Below are 18,168 nucleotides of genomic sequence, written 5' to 3'. Positions count from 1 at the left end.
TTTTCCTTTCCATGAGAAGAAGATGAAATCATTTAAAGCATGGGAAGAAATTTTATGTTGGCACAGAAAATTGAGGAAAAAATGTGTATTCATTAACTTCCTAATCTAATTGAAAGGACACCTGCAGGTTTTATTGATTAGGCATCTTAGCAATAACTCTGCTGCCTTAATTAGTTCTCTTATAATTGCATGGAGATTAATTTTCACTCTGAGTATCAAATCACAGAAATCAAATAAAAATATTTATTGAGTGTCTTCTTAGTGTGAGTCATCATGAAATAAGAATTGGAAAAATCTAATGAGTTCATCACATTTGTCCTCCATTTAAGAATGATGTTATTTGTCTTCTCCTGTATTTCTTCCAGGATTTTGTCTAATGTGATTTTGACTATCTTATTCTAAGTCACAAATTTTGCCAAATAACTTTGTTTTTCCAGATGAGCAGCCAATTCTTTTTTCCACTTGGAAAACCCTCTTACTCTTACCTGGAAAACCCTCCATTCTATTGTAAGCACTAACATTAGCACGTAGTAGAGTAGCCAGCTCCATTCCCCATCCCATTAATAGCTCTCTGATTTTCTTTCCCAGAATCTCCCTACATCACTCTCAGCCACAACAGATAATGGATCTAGCACTAATCACAGACTCCAGCAAAGACCAAGGTAACCTAAGCAAAACTAGTTAAAACTTTGTTCACCTGCATTTGTTTAGGGATGGGAATGCGACCAACTGAGTTAATGAGAACCTTTCCTCAGGATCTTCTAGAATTATCCAGGGGGAAAAACTCTCTTTAACCTTAGAAGATCTCAGTCTGCATCTGTTGGGTGCCACTGTGTGGAGAAAGCCTGTCTGTGAGTAAGGCCAAGACAGGGGAAGGCAGAGATAAGGAAGGAGAGAAGAAAATTAGACGCTAGGATTAGCTTACATCATTCAGCCTTTGACTGGAAATTGATGTATTCCTGAACTTTTGTAATAGATGAGCCAATAAATTACTGTTCTGAAATAGCAAACTGAATTGGGCTTCAGTACTTATAACTGAAAACCGCATGATAAATATACACGGATCTGCGTGAACAAATGCATCAGTGGGAAGGAAGAGATAGCACCACCCTTGTCGTACAGTCCTTGCTCTTCTCATCTATTCTGTCCAGGTCTTTTGTAGCATCTCCCTCTAACATGCTGCCTTGCCTTCAGCATCTTCACCAAGGTGCTCATGGGGAATTTAGTTTGGAAAAGTTTCTCTTTGTAATCTGCTGTATACCTGAGCTACCACTGGTTGAATAAGTTTGGGATCTGCCCAGACCACCTGAAATGGGAATGGTGCAGGAATTGCATTTGTATGAGATCATTCATTCTATCTTAGGACTTTCTTCTGTAGTGCTCCGAAGCTGTCACATTACTTTGTTCCTATAGTTCGCTGAATCTTGACAGCTGTCAGGCAAGACTTGATGCAGTGACAATACAATCAATTAATATGCCTGCAAAGATACTGGGAAAGAAGATGCTGGCTTCTTTCTAGCATATGAATTCACCTGTCTTCACCAAGCACTTATTAACTATTCTGTTTGGAAAGTCCCTCACAAAGTGACAGATTACAAGGGTCTTCGGACAAGATTTTGATGAGTTTTGTCTGGCTTGTCCAGTTGTGCCAGTGAATCTCTCAGATTGCTTAGCATCATTCACACTGATGCGGTCGTGTGCTGTGGTTACAGACTCATCTGGAATGGTGTTCCTTTCTTTCAGGGCTCTTACTTACTCCAGTCTGTGGCTATGCATTGTGTGTTTTTGACGAAGGCCTAAATACCTGTCTACACCATAAGCTCCATGAGGCGAACTCATCTTTGAATCTGTAGTACCCAGCACAGTGCCTGGCATATGAAGACATTCTGTGAACACTTGTTGAAGGAAAGGATGCATAAATGATGAAAAGAACAAAAAGGGAATAAAGTCACATTTCAGGAGATGGACTGAAGACCTATTTGGTAAAAAACAAAACAAAAACAGAATATACATGCAGTGAGATACAGGAATCTCTTTCAATGAGAAAGAGTACAAATTCTATCCATGGACCCCCTTGTGCCTACTCTTCCAACCCGAGGAGGAGCTGCCTCACAGGAAAACTGCAGTAAAGGCTAGAGTACCCATACTGCTCTGAGAATGGGAGTCTTCACAAAGGTCTTGCTGAAAAGGAGGTGAGATGAGACAGAAGGAGAGATGTTCTCAGATGCATTGGTCTTGGTGCTAGAAAGGATTTGAGAAGACCACCTTGCATAGCCTCCAGCCTTTTACAGGAATGTTTGCATTCAGAGATGTGGCAACCATAAGGGTTTGGTGACTTTCATGAAGTTCAGAGTCATGCTTATCTACAGGAAATGGTTTCAATCTATTCCAGAAACAAGCAAATGGAGACTCATCTTAGAGTACAATTAGGCAAGTTCCCTGTTAGCCTAAAGATGGATGCCCAAACTTTTTGAAACTTCTTTGAAAATAACGGATGGGAGTGGAGAATGAATCACCATGTCTGTCCACACTGGGGGAATTTCCCACAGCTGTGATGCGGCAGCAAGACAAGCGGTGGGGTTAGTGTGGAAAAAGGTGTAGGGGTGTAAGAGTTACATAGGGTGGTTCAAATTCTCTCCTGAACCAGTAACAGCAGCAGCACCACAAAACACAGAAACCCCAACATTCATTGCCTCAGCGAAGGCAGTTAAATCACACGTGTAATGCAGAGCATGGCTGGATGTGTGGTTTCAACACTGTGCTGATGGAAAGCTCTCTGGAGGAGATCCTGCCAGCAATGTTGGAGATCCACAAAATGGCTGTGAAAATGAGCTCAGCGCTGCCCAGACACTTTCACCCACACCCTGCCATGAAAGGACACATGTTGCAGGAAGGAGGGAGACATATGCTTCTCTGCCTGACTGAATCCTAAATAGAAAAAAACACTTCCTGAAAGGAGGAGAGCAGTGTGAAGACTGGCTGACAGCACCAGAGCATTGCAGACATAGAGAGGAACTGAGACCCTTTCCCATCAGGATCGTTGAAAATCCACAGAGGATCTGGGGGGCTCACCTTCTCTTTTTAACCCCTGGGGAATGCAGAGGCCAGAAGCAGTCTTCTGAAGGATACAAGGGTCAGAATGGTTCAGAGGGTCTGTCGTGGAGGTCATGGGCCTGAGCAGTCAGGGAGCAGCCCTGGGTCAAGTCCTCTTGCTGCTTCACCAAGGGAGCTACAGGTGATTGCACACAGGAAGCGTTGTTGAGTGAGTCCTAATGTGTGAAGAGAAATGTAGATCAACTGGTGACCCGTCCTTGAGGGCACTGCGAAATGTGGCACAGCCAAGCTCCAGCCAATGAGGAACAGCTTCACCAAAGTGGTTCATAATCCACATTCAAAATGGGCTCTGGGAGGCAGAGCTGGTAAGGGGACAGGGAAGGCCTATTGATGTGGAATGGGTAAGGTCTGGAGGGTGGGGACAATGTCTTCCTTCCCCAGCCTGGAATGCACAGGCAAGTACAATATGTTTTTTTTAATCAACAGTGAATGGTAACATTCTTGCTCAAACAGACAGAGAAAGAACTGTTCTGCTTCCGTCCCCTTACCAGGCCATAATGGGCTGAGACACCAAGCAAGTAACAAGCAATAGCAATGGCAGGTTTCTTCGTGGAAAAGCAGCTTTGCTGCAGGCCTGTACCTGACCATGCCAGGTATGCTGTTGAGAATGTGCTTCCGGGTGCTCCCTCAACTCCTTTCCAAATGCAGGTTGAGGGGTCCGCCTGGCTTCTTCTAGACCCATGCTTTGTGAACTTTATTTATAGACCACTAGGGGATGTTGTTAAAATACAGCTTCTGATTCAGCAGATCTGGGGTAGAGCCTAAGACTCTGCATTTCTAAAGAGTGCCCGAGACCACGCTTGGAGTAGTAAATTTGTGGACCCATAGTTTCCAAACTTTGCGGCACATTGGAATCACCTGGGGATCTTGTTAAAGTGCGGATTCTGATCCAGCAAGTCTGAACTGGGGCCCAAGGGTCTGCATTTCCGTCAAGTTTCATGATGATCAGTGCTGCGTCTCTGCAGGCCATACTTTAAGCAGCAAAGTCTTAGACTGCTAATGTATGCCCAAGACTTGCTTGGGGAACTAACAAAAATGCAGATTCCTGAATCTCTCCCCCCCCCCCCCCCGCCGCCCCGCAACTCCCCCACCAGAGTCTGAGAAACTCTTTCTAGGAGAGTCTGGAAATGCAAAGCTTGAGATTTTTTGTACTTCTATGAAAGTTATAATTAAAGAGAAGAAAAAATAAATGTTGGCTTTTTCAAAATCTTTTTACTTTACTCTATATTATGACAATTTTTGCATGCTTGTACTTTTTCACATTTTTATTAGATCCTGGAGGAAGCCTGTCACTCACATAAGCAGAGAAAGGTTGTCATTGGATGCCATCATTGTCAATCATCTTAGATCAAGTGCAGGAAGCAGGTCACCTCAGTGGAGATAGATTGTTACTAAGTTGTGGGCTTTGTTGGGGAAAACACACACACACACACACAAAACCTTGAGTGATGTAACTCTTTAGGTTCTGAAACTTTCAAGCCACGGATTTATAGGGAGTCTATGCATTACTCGGGCTATGGCAAGAATGGGAGTCTTTGGCTAAGAATTCCCTCAAAGAGCAGGTTTGGACGGGGGAACAGGAATCTGCATTTGTGCGAATGATTTATTTGCTCCTTGTGCACACTTTCAGAAACACTCTAGAAAAAGGACATTGTGTGAAATGGTTCTGTAATGTTCAGTTCTCTCTCCCTCTCTCTTTTTTTTTTACACTTAGTAAGTAGTGTAGTAATTTTCAAACTGCTCCTGAGAGTCTTGTGGATCCACAGAGGTGTCTCTGGAGCCACCTTACCAGAAGCCAGCCAAGAATCTCAAGGCCCTAGTTCTTTGTACCTTGATCCCACATCAGAACATCTGAGCTTTTATATATATAGTCATTTATAAAGGGGTAGCCCCTAAGAGTTCATCTGGAAAAAAAAAAAAAAAAAGAGTGCCACTGTTAACAGGAAAACAAAATAAAATGCCACTGTGAGCAGTAACAACTTGAAAGTCTCTGGACCAAATGAGTTCATGGTAAAGCTCCCTGTGTCAGGCTCCACCTGCCCCTCTGCCTTTGTCTTTCCATTTTGCTGGAGCTCAATTTTCTATGAACCTCACCTGCAGACCTGCTGGTGCCTTTGCCAATCCTGTCTGGAGCAGCGAGCTTCCACCCTCTGGTGTGCGTTGGATTCCATGGGGCTACCTGCCACAGTGCCTGGGCCCTGCTGCCACTGGCAGGTTGCTGTGGCCCCTACTGACGGCTTGGGCGGGTGCCCAGTTTCCTGGGGAGAGGCGGTAAGGCTTAAGAGGAAAGGCTTTGAAGTCAGACAGACTCAAAATCTAGCTCTGACTCTGCCTCTTCTTAACTCTTTGATCTTAAGCAAACTGTCTCATGTTTTCAAGGTCTGCTTTTCAAGTACGAGCATAAGAACATTCACTTTTCAAGGTTGTTATAGATTCAATTAAATATGTAAAGAGCCTGGCGTAGTACCTGGTATTAGAAGGTGCTCCATGAGTGGTAGCTTCCTTTTAATTGCAGCTTAAGGCTTGTGCTGCCAGAGTGTCCTTGGTGCTGATGTAACGTCACTAGACATCCCAGACTTCCCAGGGGTTTCATACTTACTTTCAGATTGGAATTGGAAGTTATTTGAAGGTAAAAGATATTTAATGTGGTGGCATTTAGTTAAGTATAAAATATTTGACAAATGTCTCCTCATAAAAGATCAGAAGGAAAAAAATTAACCGAGAGCTAGGAAGGTTTGAGGAGTATAATGGAGAAGTTTGGGGGAATCAGACATCAAGTAGGAGCTTATTGTCTCTCCCAGGTTCGTAGAAACCTTCACCCAAATTAGCAGCAGTTTTTACCCTGGTTATAAAACACGTAGTGCCAATAATATATCATTTCAGTTTGAGTTCACCGTTTTGACTCCTTATAAGGAATTCTGTAGTAACATTAGACTTTCAGATTCAAATCGCAGGGCGACCTACTTAACTATTACCGTTGTCATCTGAATTCTGTTGAATGCTTCAATGGCTAGGTAGTAGGTTAAGCATGTCACACACTGATTTCCTGTAGGAAGCAACAACTCTCTTAGGTGGTGCCATTCTCCTTTTGCAGGGGTGGACACCGAGGTCTGCAGATAAAGGGCTTGGCAGGGTAACACAGCTTGTGAGTGGCAGGAGGACACTGGAACCCTGGTTGTCAGACTCCCAAGTCCACCCTGAACCTCCGTAGGCCCCAAGCCACTCAGTGCCTTTCTGTCAAGGCTTAAGCAGAAGATGGAAAACAGAGCTCTTCCTAACCCAGTAATGGACCTCTGTGTGTCTCTGGTTCACTATTCTCTCAATTAGCAACAATTCAACTTGCAATGATGGGCATTTGAAAAAAATCTAAGTAATTGAAAAATCAAATTACTTGATTTTGAGGGGGCAACAGAATGCTTATATTTCCAAGACAGAGACCATTTCCCTTGACATAAATATAGTGTTTATCAGTACTGAATGCTTTCACCAAGTGGATGACATGTGTTGTTGCATGTGACATGCAGGTCACCCCCATTATGTCCCATGAGACATCATCACCCCCATGGAGCCAAGGCATAGACATTTTGAGTTACTTTATTTTTTTAAAGATTATTTATTTATTTATTTATTTATTTATTTATTTATTTATTTATTTAAGAGAGAGGGAGAGCGAGTGAGTGAGTGAGCACATGAGCAGGGTGGGAGGGGCAGGATGAGAGAGGGAGAAGCAGACTCCCTGCCTAGCAGGGAGCCCAATGTGGGGCTCGGTCCCAGGACACTGAGATCAGGATCTGAGCTGAAGGCAATACTTAACTGAGTCATCCAAGTGCCCCTTGAGTTACTTTAATGTGGTCACTTTGTAAGGAAGTGGTAGAGACAGGAATCCAACCCTGATTAACCTGATTCTTAAGCTTGTGCTCTTTACCTCTATACCATATTGTCTTTAGTTTTTGTAAAAAATAATTTTCTCATTCACTTTTGTCTTCATTCGATATTAAGTAACTTGAAGCCTTACTTTTTTTTTCTATTTCCTTTCACTTTCCTACAGGGTACAGTTCAAAGTGGTCCACACAGCAGGAGCTCTGAGTGACTTCTGAGATCTGCTTTACAAGGGCGTAAGGGGAGGTGGATTTATGACCTGAATCATACCACTAACCACATTTGTTTTGTCCTGCTGATTCTTGAGGACAAACACTCTCCCATAGAGGAATCTCATCAGTCTTTCAAGATGTGTGATTAGCTCTTCTTAGGCATGTGGTTTATCAGCCCACTTTTGTATCTTCTAATACGCATGGACTGATTTACATGACTATCCCTGAGATAATGAATTGTTACGAAACACAGATGACTTGAAGAGTTTCTCTGAATGGAAGTACGCCAGGCTACGATCCATGCCATCTTGTTTACTCTTCATTCAGAACACTCATCAGCTGAATGACAGTGCTTTTGCTTTACGCCATACAGATGTTAGTGTCTTATCTACATTCCTTGACTCTTTATTGTCCTTGAAAAAAAATAAATAAACACAAGGCAACAATCTGGTTTCCTTTTAAACTTTCTTTCTGAAAACTCTCCTCTTCTTGAGTCCCTATTTATAGTTCTTGGTAACCATTCATTTATTAATTTTTTTTTTCACTCACCAAATACCTATAGAGTCCTGAGTACTAAGGTAGACCCTGAGTCACAAACACAGAGATGGTTTTCACCTTCATAAAACTCACAGTTCTATTCACTTAATAAACGTGTGCCTCCTTGTGGCATTGAAACACACAGGCACACATTTTATAGTGTTAACAAAATTTCAGCTGAGCTAATTTGAACATGGAATTGGCTTTATTAAGCGAATCATGAATACCAAGTGGATAGGTTGAAACTGTTATTAAGTCTTGGTTTGCTGTTGTGATGGGCAAACAACTCCATATGGGGCTTGTTTATCTCTTTTTTAATGATTTATTCATTTTCATAATGTCGATTAGTAAAATTTATTAAGGTTTCTTACAAAGTCTGTCTCATTTAGTCCTCAAAGCAACTCAGGAGGTAGTGATTACTGTCAGACAATGTATAAATGAAGGAAATGAGATTTGGGGGGATAAATAATTTACTTAACTAACAGAGGCAGTAAGTGGCAGGTTTGGGATTTTAACCTAGTTCTTCAGCAGAAAAATCCAATTCAATGTCCTTTCTCAGTACTATGGCAACATCACTTTAGTTAGTGTTGCTTCAAACTGGCATTTACATTTTTACTTGGCTTTTAAAATCTTTTCATCTCATTTCTCCATACTGAGTGTTCACAGATCTCTTATGCATAATTATTGATACAATGCTGGAAAGCCCTTTTAGTTAGTTGGATTATCTTCTGCTCTACATTCCAAAAACTGCCTCACTATAGCTCATCACAGCACTTCTTCTGTGATCTATCAAAGTTCAGGACTTCTTAGATGATGGTTATGATTATCTGTGAAAAACATTGAAAGTTACACTGAAAGTTGTTCATGTTTTTAATGTAGCTGTATAATCAAATTCTTGTGTGAACTTAGTAGTGTGATAGGGATGGTGGTTGCCTTTTATTTCCATTTGACTTGTTTTTCAAATATTAGGCTAGTCCAACAGAAGAAGCCTTTATGTAATATGAGAACAAGTTATATATGCTCTCTTGAGCCCTATGCAATAGAGAGGAAGCAGGAGGAACTAGATTGGCAAATGAGTTCTAAACACTGTTAAGGTTCTCTTGAATCTTAACTTAACCATGTCTAGGAGGACACCATTGCAGAGACTATGTTAACATTAAAAGATCTTTGCTAAAATAATAGTACAATGTATCTGAAAAGCTACTAAGAATTGTGACAAGGTAATATAAAAAATGTTATATAACATAAGTTATATGAGGGTTCTTATATGTTCTTGCAATGGGGTTTGATAACAGGATTAGAATGAAAATATAGATTTCTGCTGCCTTAAATGGTTTTTGAAGTAACAGAGATAAATAATAATTTAAAAAATTAATGCCTCTTGAAGTCAAACTAACATAACCCTGATTCAGAATATCCTTTGGTTTTGTAGTTCATGTGGAATAAATATTCTCTAATTGGAACTTGGCTTTTGAACCAGTTGATAACAAGCAACTGTTTCATAATACTTTAAATCTATCACTCTAAGTGGTCTCAATTATTGTGAAAGTACATGGCATTTATTCAAAGCACATTTATCGTGCATCTACTATAGGCATAAGTATGAGATTTTAATTGCATATGGTTTGGCTGCTGCCACCATGCTCACTTTCCCATTGATTGAAATCTATCTTTAATCTTTCCATAGGATTAATATTTAGAATGTCAGCAAGTTCAACCCATTGCCTCTCTGAATACATTTATCTTCTTACCAGGGTAAGTGCAATTTTTTTAAAGAATAAATGGGGTGTGTTTCCATGACTCTACATAGTTTCTGGTCCCTGGAGTATCCATTGGCTCCATTCTTTCCCAGCAACTGCACTCTAAAGCAACTGCAAACTTGTCTTAATCAAGTGTTCTCCTCATTCCAAGACCTAGACCATATTTTACTTATAGTTTTTAACTCCCTTTAACTCTGAGTTGCAGTTACTATGTATTGTCTATGTTTCTTCCCCATCTTGCCATCCATAAAATTAAAGGGATCATTCATGTTTAATACTTGCCAACACCTTGGCCAACTATATGTATGTAACCTTGTACCAAGAGTTATAACTAATGGCTACCATTTGTTGGGGGCTTATTATGTGTCGAGTTGTATACTAGAGAATTAAATTTAAATTAGTAATATGCTAATTTAAATTATTTGGTGTATTTTAATAATTAGATTATTAATATTATCTATTATAAATTATGATTATAAATATAGTTAATATTATAAATTATTCATGTAATCTACCTAGTAACCTGGTGATATGCATGCCCATTTTAGAGATGAGAAAGCAGAAGCTAAAGAAAAACAAGTGACCACAGTTACATCATAACCACTATATAAACAGTACAATTCTTTTTCTCTAGAATCTCACAATTTAAATTTAAGGAACTGTGTTATTGGGAATTGGTTGACTGTTATCCACAGGAAATATAATGGGAGTTCAGAAGAGAGAGAGTATTTTTTTTACCTTTGTTTTGGAAAGCCTTTTGGAGGTGGCAAAATTGAACTGATTATTGAATGGTGGATATGATATATAGTCCTCACTAAGGTTTTTCAGATTGATTCATATAAATCCTGCACATTTCTTGTTAATTTTTTTGTTATTATGACTATGTATTTTTGAGTTATTGTGAATGGTATGATTATTTCATTGTGTTTTCTCTCACTGGTCATTGCTGATTTATAGGCAATTTATTGATTTGGGGATATTTGTTTCATAATCTGCAAACTTGATGAGCTCTATTATTAGTTATTATTATTATTATTGGTTCTACTACTTTTTTATTTGATTCCCTTAAGTTGCCTGAGTAGGCAACAATCATATCATCTTCAAATTAAGATATATTTGGCTCTTCTTTTCCAAGATGTATCTCTTAAATTCCATCATGGGATTAGGTAATACTGGTAATAGCCAACATCTTCCTCTTATTCTGAATTGAACTTCAGAGTTAAATGTAATATTGACTGTTGATTTAGATAAAAGTCCTTCATGAAGTTAAGGAAGCATACCCTGGTTCTAGGTAACTAAGGTTTTTAAGCAATGGTGGATGTTGAATTTATCCAAGATTTTCTGGCATCAGTTGGATAATATGTAGATAGGATGGAGCTGTTTGACTTAAAATAGGAAGCATGGCATAAGGAAATGTGCTGCAGTGGAAATGCACATGACATGTCTGAGCAGACAGATGTGGTTGAAGAGGTGGGTTCATGTTAATGAAAGATGTGAAGAGATTAGAGATACAGACTTGAGTGGAAAGCCTTGAATTCTAGGCTGAGGAGCTTGGACTTTATCCTGTAGAATACATTGTGGGAAGACAGTAAAGAATTCTGGGAGAGAAGGATAATATGAACAATGATATGTTTGCTTGTTGATTTGTTGGTTTGGTTTGGGTTTTTTTTGTGTGTTTGTTTATTTGTTTTTTGGAAGCTTAATCTTCCATCTTTGTTCGGAGTTCATTGGCTGGTAATCTTGTGTGAAGGCATTGTAATTATTAGGATGTAAGGTAATAAGGGCCTGACCCAATCACCAGCTGCTGGAGAAGAGTCTGAGTTAGGAAACAAGTCCATTAATTCCATGGGCTTGGAAGATTATATTTCTTGTATGTGGTGCCACAGGAGAAATAGAAGAATGGTATCTATTATATAGAAATGTCAATTTGAGGGGATCCGTGGGTGGCTAAGCGGTTTAGCACCTGCCTTCTGCCCAGGGCATGATCCTGGAATCCTGGGATCTAGTCCCACGTCAGGCTCCCTATATGGAGCCTGCTTCTCCCTCTGCCTTTTTCTCTGCCTCTCTCTCTCTCTCTCTGTCTCTCTCTGTCTCTCTCTCTTTCTGTGTATCTTATGAATAAATAAAATCTTAAAAAAAAAGAAATGTCAATTTGAGCCACTTTCATATATGAGGAAAGGATTATAAGAAAGCTCAGTTCTGAATAAAAATGGAGATCAGTGAGAAAAAAATGAAACCAAGATATAACAAGTCAGAAAAAGGAAAGGTGGTGACAAATGTGAAATCAACGTTTTTTAAACTGACTGAACAAAACTGGAATGATCTTGAATAGAATTTAATAGATGTTAGCTGTGGCTTATGAGAAAGGTACAGGTACTAAACAACAGCAGTACCTCAGATATTGAGAGTTAATGCACTTGCCAAGGGCCAGGGCCAGGGCCAGCTAAATGAGCAATAAGCTCAAGGATGTTTTCTTCAAGAGGGTGGAGACCTGAGTTTTTTTGAGGATAAGGAGTCAACAGAAAAATTCTAAGCAAACCAAATATAAGGAACTGTCAGAAAAAAAAAAAAAATCTGCAGAGGTAGGCAAGTGGGAGGTTTGAAAATGAAGAAGGGGAAATAGGACCAGGAAGCAGATGTAACAGTTAATTTAGGAAAGTGGATGAGCGTGTAGAAGTACATAGGATTGTGCCCAAAGTATGTACATAGATATTTTCTGGGAGAGAGAAAGAAAAATGGCCTCAAGCTTCACAGTGACATAATGGATGGGATGATCTACTTGGAAGATGGAACTAGACATAGGATAGAAGAAAAGCAGGGCAATGACTACAGTGTAGAATTTTCCAGAGTATTAATTAGGGGGAAAAAAGAATTTCTGCACATTAATTAGGAGCAACTGTCTGAATCTATCAAGGGCTAATGGGCTAGAAGATGAAGTTTACCCAGTGTGTGACCTTCTCTAGCTGTTTTCTAGGGCAGGGGGTGATCTAGGGTTAAGGACTGGCAGGAGGAAGGGGAAAGAAGTCCAAGGAGGCAAAGGGATGGTTTTATAGTTTCTCCACCATCAAAGGGCTGACCAAAGCTTCAAGCTGGAGTAGAAATCAACCATAATTTAGTAGATTATTATAGATGATATGTATTCAGCCTTCATTATGTACAGGTCAACAGGAGAAAAACAGGCATAATTACTAAAATCTTTAACTGCATAGTCCCACTGTAGACACACATCAGTAAGGCTGGCCTAATCTCAGCAGTCGGATCTTTGTTAACCATGGCTCATTTTTGAGTTGACTATACCATGACATTGCTATATATTTTTTGTCCCTTCCCAGTGAAGTAAAAGGAAAATTGAGCTAGTAATCAATAAGTATAGATTTTTACCCTCATCTCTGCCATACAATTCTGTAATTCAGGGTAGACTGTATCATCATTCTGGATTTTTACTTCTTCATCTGCTAAAGGGAGGGGTTGGAGAGGGAGAGGGAGGATGAGGGAAACAAGGGAGAATGAGATGGATGGATATTAAAAGGGAGAGAGAGAGAGATTAAAGTAGATATGTTTTAAAGATGTCCTTCTGATTCTAACAATTCATAACCATAAACCAATGAACACTTTCTGTAGCCTTAGAAATGCCTTTTACATTTCTGAATGAGATCCTTTTCTTCCTTGTTAACACTTCATGAAAACTGGGATGTCACCAATTATTTTCGTCTTTATTTAAAAATCTTCACCTCTTCTACTTTCCCTCTTCTCCCACTCCCCCTCCTCCTTCAATAACCTATGCTAAGAAAGATTAAGACATGATTTCTCTAATAAAATTATTTATACAATCTATATCCTTTTTCTCTTCCTTAGTTCCCTCTTTTTATTAAGGTATCTTTTCACTTTTTAAAAGATAGATGTATTATTTTATTACTATTATGATTATGGCATTGAAATTTCTACACTGCCTTATATATGAAATTTGTTCTTACTTACAGTATCTCATGTAGCTAACTTTGTGCTAGAGAGACTAGCAGAACTTTACAGAGGCCCCAAGTTAAGCTTTTACTTCTTCAAAAGTCAGCCAATGAATGTTGCCATTCTTTAATTAACAGGAAAAACATGAATTGGTTCCAAGTTCTCATTAAGAGTGTGTAATGCTCTTGCACTGGAATGTTTATTAAGGAACCAAGGATGACTGTCTTATAATACATCAGGAAAATATGCTTTTTGGTGATGTTACTTAAAGATAAATTGGTGACTGTAGATATTTTCCTCAGTGTACCTAAATGTAAAGATTCTCAGCATGTATGAAGACACAGATACAGAAATTAGTCTACCTAGAAGTGATAGGCTCAAACCCAATCAAAACAAGATCGAGGACTTAAATATGTTTCCTTTAGTTATGTTTTAATTAATTAATTTATATCTTATGTCCACCCTCCCCTGCAAAAAAATCCTGCAAAACTCAAAGCAACCTAGTAAAGGTGATAAAATATAGCATGATAAAATAAGCCTAGATGTTTATATGCTATACTGCAATATGTTAACAATGATTGAGTCATGGGATAATCTTTAATTTTCTTAAATGTTGTCTATCTGTGTTCTCTAAATTTCTCAGGAGTGAACACATATCAACAATATGATAGAGATATATATAAATGTTAAAGGAGCAATAAGTTAAAATGAAGTCAAAAGTGAGATTGGTGCTTGTAATGCCTACTCTGACTTTAAATATGCTTGTTTGATGCCATCACAAATTTAACTAGGAGTTTTCTAGCATCCAATGCAAAAAGGAAAACAAAACCAACACTATAATCCAAAAGGTGCAGGAGTTTAAAAACCATCTATTTCTCAAGAGAGGAACATAATCCTATTGTTGATGCTTAAGAAATACCTCATACCTGGATTACACTGTGTAATGTGAGAAATAATAACTCAAACAGTGCTCTAGAAACCACAGTGATGAGTTTAATGGAGTTGTCTGTGTAGCTCTCAATTCAGACTAATGACATTTTACCAAAGAATAATTTGGTGTAAAGCAATTGTCTAGGGGATGGGCATGATGCCCACAATGTATTGGACAGATCTGATGACTTCGCTCATTCCAGATCTAGGTTTTAGAGTAGCCACAGGAATGGATATACTGCATACACTTCAAGCAACTGTACATAAATATTGTTTCTTTCATTCAAACTTCTATTTATTTTTAGTTTTATTTTTTAAATTTAAATTCAATTTAACACCTAGTGCTCATCCAACTTTTAAATAAGCACTAATGAATTTGTCATGATCTCTCCTGGTAAATCTTGAGAATGCAATCATATGATGAGATTAGTTAATATATGGACATAATTAAAGTAGTGGAAGAATGTATACTCCTTTATAAAAATTTAAGGTTTTAACCAGGACAGGTGCATGAATAGATGACCATCCTATCTCTCTCAGAGGTTGTCAGCAAAAACACTTGTGGAAAGAATCGATGCTCTTTGTAAAAAGTGAAGTTGCATTTAACACCTTAAATGATGGTTTAGCTTATTTTAAACGTGTAAAGATAAAAACTGAGTTTAAATAATGTTATTCTTGGGACGCCTGAGTGGCTCAGTGGTTGAGTGTCTGCTTTTGGCTCAGGGTGTGATCCTAGGGTCCTGGGATTAAGTCCTACATTGGACTTCCCTGCCCCTTGTTTCTCCCTCTGCCTGTGTCTCTGCTTCTTTCTGTATCTCTCATGAATAAATAAATAACTTAAATAAGTAAGTAAGTAAATAAATAAATAAATAGTTATTCTTAAAAATCCAAACTTGAGGGGCACCTGAGTGGCTCCGTCAGTTAAGTGTCTGCCTTCAGCTCAGATCATGATCCCAGGATCCTGGGATAGAGCCCTGAATCAGGCTTCCTGCTCAACTTCCTCTCCTCCCGTCTGCCGCTCTCCCTATTTGGGTATTCATTCTTTCTCTGTCTCTGTCTGTTTTCTCTTTCTCTTTTTCCACTTATATTCTTTTTCTGTTGAAGGATCTGATCCAAGATAACATATTTCATGTAGCCATAATGTTACCTTACTCTCCTCTAGTCTATAAGAGTTTCTCAGCCTTCCCTTATTCTTTATTTACTGAGAATTTTGAAGAGCAGTGGTCAGATATTTTGTAGAATGTCCCTTGACTTCACTTTGCCCGATGTATCCTTATAATTAGACCCTAATTATGGATTTTCCCTACTAGGACTACTAGAGAAGTGAGGGACCTTTTCATTGAATCATACATATTGGGTACATATTATCAATATAATTTATCACTGATGATTCTACCTACCATTGATCACTTGGTTAAGGTGGTTTCTGTCAAGGATCTCCACTCTGAAGTTATTATTTTTCCTCTCATATTCTATTTTTTGGAAGTGAGTTACTAAATCAAACTAACATTCAAGGGGCAGGAGATTAAGCTCTGCGGCCCTGAAGGGGTAGTATCTATATATATTTCTTAGAATTCTTGTCTATGGAAGATTTGTCTCTTCTTCCCCACTTATTTCCCATTCAGTCATTTATTTACATTAGTATGGACATGTGGTTATTTGTTTAATTCTGCAAGTTTTAATCCAATACCATATTTCTCTATTTTGTTGCTCAGATTGTTCCAGTTTGGGCCTTTGGGAGCTCTTTTGGATTGGTTCCTATGTCCTTTTGACATATGTCCATCTTTTTTCCTTTTTCTTTTGTTCTTTTATTTTTAAAGCCCTTTCTTTCTGGCACTACAAGATATTCCAGGTTCGTCTTTCTTTTCCTGCCCCAGCCCAAGAATTAGCCACATCTCCAAGGAGCCCTGTTAACTAACTTATTTTTTATTCATGAACTCAGAAACTTATAATAAGGCTTATTTTCACGTAAGTGTCTGAAAGCTGATGCAAATATGCAGATGGTCCATCTTATGCATATGGATCTTCCCTTGATCATTTAACTTTTACAGTGTCAGAAATCATATCTGACATGCAATTGAAGAACTTGCCAGTTATCAGAAAGCTTACTGTTATGGTTTTAGCCAGATGAATGCCATCTACACAGGGTCTGAAAAGGTGAGTATTATTCCTGTTCAGTCAGATCTTTGGTGACCAGGAATGATTTAATTAAATTCTGCTCTAAGAAAGAGTGCAATGACAATTTGTGTTTTTGAATCTAGTGGAGATTAGTGTACATTTCTTAGCTTGCACTTTCTAAATATATTTCCTAGTTTATATGTCCTGAAATATGCTACCAACATTGTTGAGCTCTGGACAGCTGGTCAGAGCTAAATGCAAGCTATTTTCCCCCATGAACCATATGTTCTGGGAATCACTTTGCTGATAGATTTATAAGCTTTTGCTGTGATCAGGAAGAAAGTAGGTGTGATAAAATATACTACACACAATCCAGGCACAATCAGGGAGAGGAATAATTTATTGGCACTTCTCTGGTCTTATGAATGCAGAAAGGACAGAGAGTAGAGCATCAATGTGGAAAAAAGACTATAGGGAAGATCACATTTTCAGGATATCATATTTTTTAAAATGTTCCATTGTTTAATCCAATTTTTTTAAAAAAACGTATTATTGTAACCTTCCTAGATAAGTTCAATTTGCTTTGCTAACTCCCATATCAAAATATCTCACAGCACAATATCCTAATATTGAAAAGTTGGGGAAAAAATCTTTTTCTTAGTAACCTTATAATCTCCATGATGCAATGTTTATTTGATTTACTGCTTCAATATGTTCTCTTTAATGATAAGTTGCTTTGGTAATGGTCAAAAATCAGTAGTTTTATTGTCATGTTCTTTAATTTTAGTGGCCTATAGACTACTAGGAGACAGAAACTAGACATCTATAACAGTAAAAATATGTTGGGGAAGGAACTAATTCACGCTTATGTTCGAACATGGAGAACCAGTCTGGCCTTCCAAAACTAATTCATCAAAACCTTTGTTTCAACATTATTGAAAGAAATGTCTGATAATCTAATTTCCTGAATAGTCTGAATGGGCCACACTGGTCAAGCTTCCATTCCGCCTCATCATTCACAATGTCTTTAGCTCCATGGAAATAAGCAAAACAGAGAGAGGCAGAAAGAGAGGTAGGTCTCCATAATGATGTTAATTATATCAACCAGTTTTATGCTATTATGAAGTGTCTTCCTAAGTGCCATCTTTTTTGATACTCGTAATCAGTTTCACCTGGACACTGATGTAGACAGAGCTTCTTGAGTGTCATTGCAAACACTCAAGTGCTTTTACTAATGGCAGGACCAGAGCCCCAAGGAAGGATGGATGAATCTCCAGGCCTTTACACCCAAACAGCCAAAGGATTTCCGTGGAAGATACCTCCCCCTTGACCCAGAATATCTGAAGGTCAGAGACACCAGAAAATAAAGGGTACACAAATACGACAGGGGTATCATGGGTGGCGTCACCTCCATTGAAGAACTGGAAAATATGAAAGGCCTGAACATAAGGATATAAAAAGTCATATTTGCTACTATTCTTTCCAGTTTTATTAATTCTGTGGATAGCCCAAGGAGAGATAGTGAAGATAGGACCCGAGAAGGGCTCTGGTTACAAAGATCCTTTGAAGTAGCCAAGTATACCTTAACTCTCCCATTCCAATAGCACCAACTGCAGCCAGAGATACACTTAGTGTGGTGGAAGTATCAGTTTCCAGAG

At 38.7% G+C, this 18,168-nt stretch overlaps 1 protein-coding gene across 5 annotated transcripts in view; it reads left to right on the top strand.

Annotated features, from left to right (window-relative positions):
- Window positions 1-9,457, top strand: part of NECTIN3 (nectin cell adhesion molecule 3) — a 301,843-nt gene extending 292,386 nt beyond the window's left edge. Inside the window, exons 11-12 of one of the 5 annotated variants that reach the window (XM_072812403.1) lie at window positions 589-662; window positions 9,430-9,457. In XM_072812403.1, coding sequence (XP_072668504.1) covers window positions 589-662; window positions 9,430-9,442 — 87 coding nt within the window. In that variant the 3' untranslated portion in view covers window positions 9,443-9,457. Of the gene's footprint in view, window positions 1-588; window positions 663-9,429 lie in introns of those variants that run through there. The other 4 variants (XM_072812400.1, XM_072812406.1, XM_072812409.1 and 1 more) reach the window with 4 other exon arrangements.
- Window positions 9,458-18,168: the final 8,711 nt, after the last annotated feature.

Source organism: Canis lupus, chromosome 35, assembly GCF_048164855.1.
Source record: "Canis lupus baileyi chromosome 35, mCanLup2.hap1, whole genome shotgun sequence".
NCBI classification, from domain to species: Eukaryota; Metazoa; Chordata; class Mammalia; order Carnivora; family Canidae; genus Canis; species Canis lupus.
Note: the sequence above shows the minus strand (reverse complement) of the source record. Positions and strands in the feature narration are given on the sequence as shown.